The sequence below is a fragment of the Tachypleus tridentatus genome, chromosome 11, assembly GCF_004210375.1.
Source record: "Tachypleus tridentatus isolate NWPU-2018 chromosome 11, ASM421037v1, whole genome shotgun sequence".
NCBI classification, from domain to species: Eukaryota; Metazoa; Arthropoda; class Merostomata; order Xiphosura; family Limulidae; genus Tachypleus; species Tachypleus tridentatus.
The window spans coordinates 52,687,540-52,698,013 of NC_134835.1; the positions used below are offsets into that span (position 1 = coordinate 52,687,540).

Consider the following 10,474-nt stretch of genomic DNA (forward strand, 5'->3'; position numbering starts at 1 on the left):
AATAAAGTGAAATTATTAAAATTAATAAAAATGGATCATATTAAAATAAAACAAAGTCCGTTTTTTTAGTTAAAACCTTAAAAAGCATTAAAAAGGCTAATGGCCCTTATAAAACTAAAAACATTTGAAAGGTGGACAGTTTAACCATCGCCAATGACAAACCTGTGGAAAAAAGATGTCTAAAATGGTGCCGTCGTTGGGAGTCGTAACGACCGAATGACAGTAAAATGTGGGCTATTATGACCTGTGTGTCACATAGACCACACATTAGTGCATCAGTCCCAGGTAAAAGAAATCGATGAGTTAAAAAACTATAACCAGTGCGTAATCTAATTAGGACAACATCTTCTCTCCAATCCTTACGGAAACAAGACGGCCAAAGTCCAATAGAAGGTTTTATTTGGTAAAGCTTGTTTTCACGTTGCTCAGTCAAAGTCGACTGCCAGCTGTATGGAACAGGTACAGTAGTTATGCCGCGATAGTAAACAGACTTAGCTGCGGTGGCAGCGAGCTCGTTCCAGCGAATACCAACGTGGCCTGGTATCCACAAGAACAGAATAGAAGTAAATGTTAAATAGAAATGGGCCAGTCAGTGTTGAGTATCGATGAGAACAGGTTGAGAACTAACGTGAAGAGATTCCAGGACAAGTAGAGAGCTAAGCGAGTCAGTATAAATAGTACAACTCGAGTACTGCTTAGCTTCTATGTGATCCAGGGCAAGAGAAATGGCTTAAAGATCAGAAGTGAAAATAGAAGTTGTAGAGGGGATTCTGTGCACAAATATTGAATCACAACAAACTACGGCAGAACTCACAGAGTCATCTGATTTCGGACCATCCATGTAAATGAGAATGGAAAGATGGTTCGAAAGACATTCATCTCTCTGGACTGGAGAGGTCGGGATAAGCCCTGATGATGAAGATCCAGCATCTTCAAAGCCGAGATCCTGGCAGAGCCATATACCAGAGACCCATAGTCCAGTTTCGATCAAATGAGAACATGATATATCTTCAGACAGAACATTGATCCGCTCCCAAAGAGGTGGAAGAGAGGACGCAGAGGATGTTCAGCGCTCTTGACACTTGACTCGTAGCTGCTTTATGTGTGGTATAAATGTCAGCTTACGGTCAAAGAAAAGCCCCAAGAACTTCGCCTCAGTGACCACGGGAAGCACAACTTCACCGACACGGAGTTCAGGATAAGGGTAATATGGTTAATACCTCATTGGAGGCAAAAGTGCATGCAAACGGTTTTAGAGAGAGAAAAGTTAAAACCGTTTTCTGTGGTCTACTTCAGTAAACGATTGACAGCAGTCTGTAGCTGCCTCTCAGTATACCTCATGTTTGACGACAGACACGAGATGTGGAAGTCGTTGACATAGAGCCCGTTTCCAGCAATAAAAGGGAGTTGTCCAGTGAAAGCATTAATCTTTGTACTGAAAAGTGTGACACTCAAGATACAACTCTGTAGAAAATCCACCAATGACTGAAAAGCACTTCACAACATCACTGGACAATAAATTAATTTTCAGTAATTTAGAAAATTGCCAACTTATTGAAGAAGACTATTAATACTTTCTCTTTTTCTCCTTTTAACAAATGAAAATTGGCAGTAATTTGTTTATTTATAGTAATTTATAAATGAGTTAAGACAATTGAATCAGCATGAAACAATTATTAATATATTATTCCAGTTTTTAAGCATTATTCTTGTAACTCTCGTAAAGTCAGATCTACTTTTTTCTCCATTTTATAACGTGTTACAAACATTAATGTAACTTCTAAAAATCCATTCTTTTAGAATCACGTCTTATCTTATTTTGCCCAGTGAAGAGGTTTATCAATGGGTGGCTATGAAAATATGGGTGGAATTGTTTGATCCCAACATATATGGAGGCTTGCAATTTCCCAGTCAAAGGACTACATTTCACGCATCGAAAACTGCTATAATTGAGCAAAAGTAAAATTTATTTTGAATAAAAGTACTTATATAAAATAATTAGTGCAACAGTTGTCTTTATTATTCTTATCCATATTCTTTCACCAAATGCCTCACAAACATTTCAGCCTACCCGAGCTGTAAGTAGGACAACACAATTATCTCACAGGCAATGATCTAAATAAATAACACCAACTTTAACAGTATTTCGATACGCATTATGTATTCTAAAGAAGGCTGGTTTGCAAACTCTCTTTGTTAACTTGAAGATGATCTGAGAAGGTCGAAACGTTCTTCTCTACCTCAGTTTAATAAAATATTTAATACCCATACCAGACGTACTTCAAGTGGGTTTCTCGTCATCACGAAGGTAAAAACATGTCACTGCCACATAACTGACATATTTTATGCATCAGAATGAAGTTCAAAGCATCATAAACAATAGAACAATTCGATTCGAGATTAGTTTTTAAAACTTAGAATTTATGATTTTGTGCTATATTAAATGTAGAATTCTGTTATTTAGCCATCGTTTTTCGTGTTTAACACTAAGATTGATTAGTTTTCGTGTGTCATTTATCAAGTGATTCATTAGTAATCCGTATCTTTCTTGACAATACTTATCCTTTACGCATAAATCTTCAAAGTACTATTTGTAAACAGTATAAGACAGGTAAACACTTTTATTAGTTTTTCTCGACAGAATTTAATTTGTTTATGTAAAGAGAGTGAAAATAAAACGAGAAAGAAAATGTTTAGCATTAATATATATATAAAATGTCGAATACTTTCAGATTTAAAAGTAGCTTTAAACAGTACATGAAAACTGAAAATACAAGACAATATGATTTAAAAAACAAGAGATATGTAGAGAAATTCACACTATTTGGTCATTATACAAAATAAATACGGGCATAATATAGTAAACACTAATACTATGTGATATGCTTACGTGTAAGATAACTTGTACGTAGCAACACGAGTACCCTTTATTAACTTGATTTATAAATAGGTATATTTTAAAATATGTAAACTTGTAGCTTCTAACTAAGACGTAACTCTAAAACCTACATTTGAATTAGGAAATTGTAATTTGAAGAATACCGATCTTACCAAAAGTTGAAAAGAGCCAAACTTATTGGAAACTAAGAAAGTGAAATATTCTCTATTATTCTGTATTTGTTCATTTAACAGGACAAGCTGGGGCACCCGTACCCTGGACGAAAGTTTTGTAAATTTATGATTAATGAAAGGTTATTTTAGGACATGAACAATTATTTCCTTTACATATAATTAAAAAAACACAACCCAAAACGCTAATAAAAAGCAAAACATAAAACGTGAAACCGTAAATTTGCTTGTATCTCCTCAATAACCAACAAACCTTCATGCCAAATTTGGTGATGATCCATCAATAGGGGCGAAGTGTTATTAAAGAAAACCCCGCAAAAACACTCATAAAAGTCCCCCATTGAAGCAACGGTAAGTCTTTGTAGTTACAACGCTAAAATCAGAGGGTCGATTCCCCTTGGTGGATAAAGTAGATAGCTTGATGTGACTTTGCTATAAGAAAAACACACTAATAAAAATCGCTAAATTGAATATTTGTGTGCATTTCTCTCTGAACCTAATGAATCTCTGTACCAATTTTGGTGAAGACCTATCCACACCCTGCAAAGTATTTATATGGACATACAATAGACAGTATCATTATATTTATATAGATGGCGCCAGTTCATTAGATGCGCGTTTATGAAGTCATATCTGAATCCTGAGAATGGAGAAAAATAAAGTTCTCCATAACGAGAAACGGAGGCAAAATGAGAAAATCGTAACCCTATTGCAAATCTACATGGATACAGAATGAAAATTTTGCGAAGTTGAAGAATGCACATCGTGTAATAAAACGTTTTACCAGTATCATATAAGCAAGAGTTCCATTATAGAACGATGTTTCGATGAAAAAGAAAGTTAACACTGCCAATTTATTAATTTCGAAATTATGCTTATAAAGTCCTTTTTAACTACTATGGTGTAATTGTTGTACACAAGTGCGTGTCTGTTTCACTTTTAAAAGGAATATTTTGTAGCTTCTGTAGAAAATAGAGTGAAAATGAATTGATTGGTAAAATGCATATAAGATGATACCTTCATTTCTGTCTATTGTTGTTAAAGTGTTCAGTTGAAGACAATACCATGGCCTCTAATTAAATGTTAGGTAATATCTATGAGTATTCAAGTCAAAAACAGAAAGACTCGAAAGCTCAAGTACTTTCGAAGAATTGTTTTAATCTTCATCAGAAAAAATAAAAAAAACGTACTTTGTCTAGCATCTGTGCAAAGTTAAGGGATTGAGGTCTTCATTATTTGTTCAAAATCGTTAAAATTTCATTACGTATACGGTTTGGTTATACATTAGCTTATTCATATATCTTCTAAAGAGGTAGGTTCTTTAAAGATTGAGTATGATACTCGACAGACAAATTTATTTGTTCAAGACAGATATTGCGGAGGAAGAGTACTAAACTGTATGCCTGAAGTAACGCCAGCATAAATAAATTTTGTAACTATTATAGAGTTAACTGTTTTAGGCAGAACACAATACAAATGAAAACTATAAAAAGTTTCTATTTCTGTTAGCTAATGAGCTAGTAGTTGAACATTCTTTTGGATACAATTTTAGTTGGAGATAATAAAAATATTTGTAATTTATTTACTTTTTGAACGTGGATACATAGCTACGTTAATTTTAAAGCACATGTCAATAGGTAACGAACAAAACAAAAATTTTAGTTGTAAGCAAATTCGCTTCAATTCGAGGAAGTTTGAAGTAGGAAAAAAGCTAATAATTTAAAGATAATCGATAAGATCCTGTCTAGAAAAAAACCACTATACAACGAGAAATTTGGGCAACTTTCCTTTGTGCACGTTGTATTCGAAACTATTTTATTTAACTTTACATATCCCATTTCCAGTTCTAATTTTCAAGACCTACATTAAATATCGATCAGAATATGACTTGCACCCTTTGGTTTCTTGCTTTTATTTTTCCACTTTGAATTACAGAAAGCTAACAAAGATGTGATGCTAAAGAAAAAGAATGCAAATCAGATCAGCTTGGATCTAAAATAACTCCATATCATATGTAACCTTGTATAACTCTTCTAGTTATAACATACATAGATTTAGTTATACATTGTAGTGAGTGGTAGCCCGCTTCGTAAAGCTACAAAAAAGCGTCGGAATGTTAGTCTTAGAAATTTAAAAGTTAACGTCATATGATGCATGCATCTTACGTTATAAAACATGCGTATCATTATGAGTGTAACGTGAAAAAGTGATACTTATATTGCATGCTTAATTCTTTAATATATTCGCAAACATTAAATAAAAATCAATGTTTTCTATATATGGCATAGTCTGATAACTGTAAAAAAATGTCCACAAATTTTATTTTGTACCAGTATTTTGTATGATATTAAGTTAGTTTAGCTAGAAGGATAACTATTATATGTTTTGTATATAGGCTAATTTCGTGCTAATATTTAGTTAGAAGTGACAACAATGCATAATATAACTACAATTATTTGCATATTTAAATACTACCTGCACAATGTGCACCTTTTTGCAACAAAAAATAATCTATCGTAAATATTTTATATTATAAATACGATTATTCATAATATTATATTTTGTGAACTTGTGAAAGATTTATTGAGGTTGAAAAGTTGAATGACAGGGTATTTATTAGAAACGGCATATTTAATACTTACCATGTAAGAATAAGCAAACAAGAAGAAATACAGGAGATGAGGGGTGCCCCCAAGTTGACGTTTTCTTTTGCCAAGCCATTATAGATCTAAGAATAGGTGTTGTTTTAGTATACTTTGGCAGAACTGAGGACGACAGTGTTGAGAACCCAGATGAATGTGACCATCCCTGTTCTACCACTTTAGAGATTTTCCAACACCGTATTCGTACTTCTGTGACACGTTGCTGATCTGAACTTGCTCGTACAGTTCAGATCTATATATCACTGTAGTTCAAGCAATTCGCCTATAGGTGGCAAGTCACGCCCAATGTCCGTCGTGTGTGATACAACTTTTAATACGCTTTTTTTCCCATTTAAGGATTGTTCGAGTTACTTACTTTTTTAATAAAGAATAAATAGATAACTGCCAGTATAAAGTTGTGGAATTGCTTATTATTGTATAAATACAGTTAAAATCATATGAAACTATTATATAATGCAAACATTATGAACTTAATAAAGGTGTACTTGGTTTGGTTGTTGTTAAGGGCAAAGCTACACAACAAGTTTTGTGCTTTGTCCATCACGGGTATCGAAATCATATTTTTAGCGTTGTTAGCCTGCATACCTATTGCTGAGCCACTAGGGTTTGAACGTGCACTTCAATAATAATAATAATTCACGATATATTCCAACGATTTCAGCAAGGGGAAACAAAAATTCAAAATGCAGATGTACACAACTTCTACATTCTAGAGTTTGTAGTATATATTTTAAGCACCTTAATACCAGATAAAATATTTGTAGGAAATACGAAAAAAATATTTAAATAAAAATCCATTTCTAGAACATGCAGGAGTACAAGTACAGGAAATTGTCCCAATTAATATTTTATCAGGAAATGTAACCACAAGCGAAATAACATATCAGCTATTTTTAATATTAGAGACCATAAGGGGAGCGAGCCCTAGTATTTCCGACCTCGACCTATGTATTCAAGAGTTGATATTTCACGTCCCATTACAACAACAACAAAAAACTTCTCCTGAGTTGGGAGGCGTGGATAAATACAATAGTATTGTTTGTTTGTTTTTGTAACTTTTCCGTCCCTAATTTAGCGTTGTAAGGCAAGAGGGAAGGCAGCTAACCATCACTACATATGGCCAACTTTTGGGCTACTCTTTTATCAACTAATAGTGGGATTGATCATAATATTATAACGCTCACACGGCTGAAAGGGCAAACATATTTGGTGTGACGGGAATTCGAACCCGTGACTCTCAGATCACAGGTCGAACATTCAACAACCTAGGTATGCCAGACAATGAATACAATACTAACGGTGAAGTTCCATGATTCGGTCAAACAAGAGTTTTCCAAACGCTGGCAGTGGGAGGTTTTGAGTAAACATTCTCCTTATAGTCTATCAGTTAAAAGTTTGTGAAACATATTCGCAGATACCTCTTGTATAGTTTTACACAGAAAAACCTAAAAACTACGTCATTGAAGATTCACAAACTAAACAGGTAGTACGACGTGTTTCAAGAACATTTATTTCATTTTTCAAATTTGAATTTCAGGTAGAATTTCAAGGTTTAAATGAAATTTTTTAACTTCTTTGCATATTATTATGTGGCTTATTTACTTCAAAGGAATGTTTATATTTGCTTTTTATTGTTAATTTTCATGAGAGTTACTTTGTTATTTACATAATTGCAATAGGAAATGAGGGTTCAGGCCCGGCATGGCAAGCTGGTTAAGGCACTTGACTTCTATTTCAAGAGTCGCGGATTCAAATCCCTGTCGCACCCAAGATGCTCATCCTTTTAGCCGTGATGGCGTTATAATGCGACGGTCAATTCCGCTATTCGTTGGTAAAAGAATAGGCGAAAAGTTGGTGGTAGGTGGTGATGACTAGCGAAGATAGCCTTTGGGTAGCTTTGGACGAAATTCAAAACAAACCACAGTGAGTGTGCCAGCTACAGTTTAATATGACTATAACATACATTCTTTGTAATAACATTTAATTTTATGACTGATTTAAAAATATCAAGGATCAGAGTTATTAAGAAGTCTGTCTTTGTTCAGGTGCATGCAGACCAAAAAGGAATATCACTGACTTTTGGAAATAAAAAAGTGACACCATCTATCACTCGGGAAGTCACATGCCAACTTTATTTTACGAAAACAAATTGTTTGAAATTGATTTCTTATTTGTTTTTTGTATGCAGATTTCATACGCCGTTTTATCTTCCTTTTTCTTAGGAATATTTGATCTCATGTGCGTTTAGCCATTTTCATCTCTACTTTTGTTTTCGCTTTTATTTGTGATATTTTCATATCAACATAAATTTACTTCTTTACGTTCCTCAATGTTTTTATAAACCTGTTACTTACATTTACATAAAAAATATCGAAACAATCATTTAATCAAATTATTAGCAAATCCTCTGACACAGAAACTTGAAAAACCACTCACACATTGAACATTCTACGGCCCATGACGAATTTCTGTTATAATTTCTTATTGTCATCAAAGTTAACCTACTTTTTGGAGCTTTAAACGCTTTTAAATAAATAAATTTCTTTATTCGGAAAAAGGCTTCGTTTTAATTTTTTTCTTATATTTATGTTCATTTTATTTTAGAATCTAAACACCTAAAAGGAAATATATTTTCAGTCTTGTAGAAAGGTCGTCTAGCAAATACAACAGTCTTGTTATAAAATCTAAAAAAAAAATATAATTTAAAGAAGTGCTCGTTCAATTAAAATGTATTTTCATTTTCATGAAACAACTTGAATAAATGCATGCTTTGAATAAAAGTGGCGATATGAGTCATAAACAATTTTAGTGCAAAGGCAAGTTACATTTAGTTTTTAATAAATTATGGAAATATAACACGTAAGATATATAGATTAAATTTCATGAAAGAGAATTATAGTTTGAGAAATAAGGGTTTTCTATGATCTACAGAATTTTCTCTTCCCTAACAGAGACAGCATGACAAGGTAGTTAGGGCGTTCGATTTGCAGTCTGAGGGTCACGGGTTAGAATTCTCGTCACTCCAAACATGGTCGTCTTTTCTGCTGTGAGAGCGTTCTAATGTCACGATAATTCCCGCTATTTGTTGGTAAAAGATTAGCTCAAAAGTTGGCGGTAGGTGGTGATGACTAGCTGTCTTTCCTCTACTCTTATACAGTCAAATTAGGGATGGTTAGCGCAAATAGCTCTAGTGCAGCTATGCGCAAAATTAAAGCTAAACTCTTCCCTAACCGATGTGATGACCACTTAAGTTATTGCAGATGCAGATAAGACAAAAATTGTTCATACACCTTCATCAGAACGAAAGCAGCCTGGGATAATCCTATATAAGTGAAGATAAGTCATTTATGATGACGTGAAAGATAGATTTCTATGATTACTTTTCCCAAGGTATTACTTAATGTTGATCATAAATCAACGTAAGAAAAAGTCATTTGATTAAATCGAATATTCTGTATCTATCAGCGGTATTATGATTGTTGCTGTTTTTTTTATGTACAGCATCGAACCATTTCCTTTCAACTGGAATATTATCTCTGTGTTCAACCACCTGCACTTATCAAATCTTGCATTTTGATTACATGAAGAAAAGCTGTAGAAAGAAAGAAATGTTCAGTAAACCCTGTAGATTTTTGTACAATTTAAAATCTTGAAACACTGTATAATAACACGAATTTGAGAACGCAAAGTTACGAGAACAGTTGACGTAGTTGCTTTAACTAATGGGCCTCTCACTGACATACTGAGATGTATCATTTTAACTTACATTAAATAATATCCAATAAAATACAACACGTTTTTAAATTATAATATTTTGGGCTTATTTCAATAATGTTGTATGTGAATTAAAGTTTTGAGTTACAATCTAATCTAAATTCCTTACGATTCACTTTAAGCAAGTCCTTTTCTCATGAAAGATTGGAATTTAACAGTTTAGCCATTTAACGTTTTGTATGTAAGCATATACCTACATGAAGGAAAAGTAACGCAATATCTTGGGTGATCACTGCAGGGATTGATAAAAAAGTGAAATGTGAGTACGACTTTCCACCTCGTGATGATGCAATATTATTTTATCTTTTTTCCCCACTGTATATAATCATTTCACGCTTATAGCGATATTTCACGTTAAAACTTTTCTAAAAAGCGGCGTAATTCCTCCCAAATCCAATGGAAAATAGTTTGAAATAACCAATACACTTTTTATCACATCAGTAGCCATTTACTGTTTCTCTAGATAACATTAACTGTTCCAGCTCTAGACATTTTTTCGTTCTATTAAAGTAAAGCTGCAACTGTTATCGCGCTTTTCTTCCTCGAAAAGGATGTCACGTTGACGATGTGATGAAGAACATTTAATTTGATCTTCCCACTAATGCTGTAGATTGGATCAAAACTAAAGACACGTGATGAAGAATTCCATTGATCATTATTCAACGAAACGTATGGTGTATATAGTCAAAGATTTACATGGAATTCATTTCAGGAATAAAGACACAAAAGGTTTCATGTAAAAAAAAGAAGTAAGAATACTTTTTTATACCAATGTTTTTACATGAATATTGCATTTGAATAGCCTTTGAATTCCTGCATTAAACTAACTATAAACTTTCACTACAGAGCACTTTATTTTTGTGTACGTTTTCATTTTAGTAGTCTAGACTTTTACTCACCTGCAGTGTACATCTAGTATATTAATGTTCATTAGGGTATATAATTGACACGAGCCGAAAGATTGTGAC

At 33.3% G+C, this 10,474-nt stretch overlaps 1 protein-coding gene across 3 annotated transcripts in view; it reads right to left on the reverse strand.

Moving 5' to 3' along the window:
* LOC143232166 (uncharacterized) overlaps window positions 1-5,936 on the reverse strand; it is a 71,977-nt gene extending 66,041 nt beyond the window's left edge. For all 3 annotated transcript variants that reach the window (XM_076467269.1, XM_076467270.1, XM_076467268.1), the window contains exon 1: window positions 5,712-5,936. In XM_076467269.1, coding sequence (XP_076323384.1) covers window positions 5,712-5,790 — 79 coding nt within the window. In that variant the 5' untranslated portion in view covers window positions 5,791-5,936. The remainder of the gene's footprint in view (window positions 1-5,711) is intronic.
* Window positions 5,937-10,474: the final 4,538 nt, after the last annotated feature.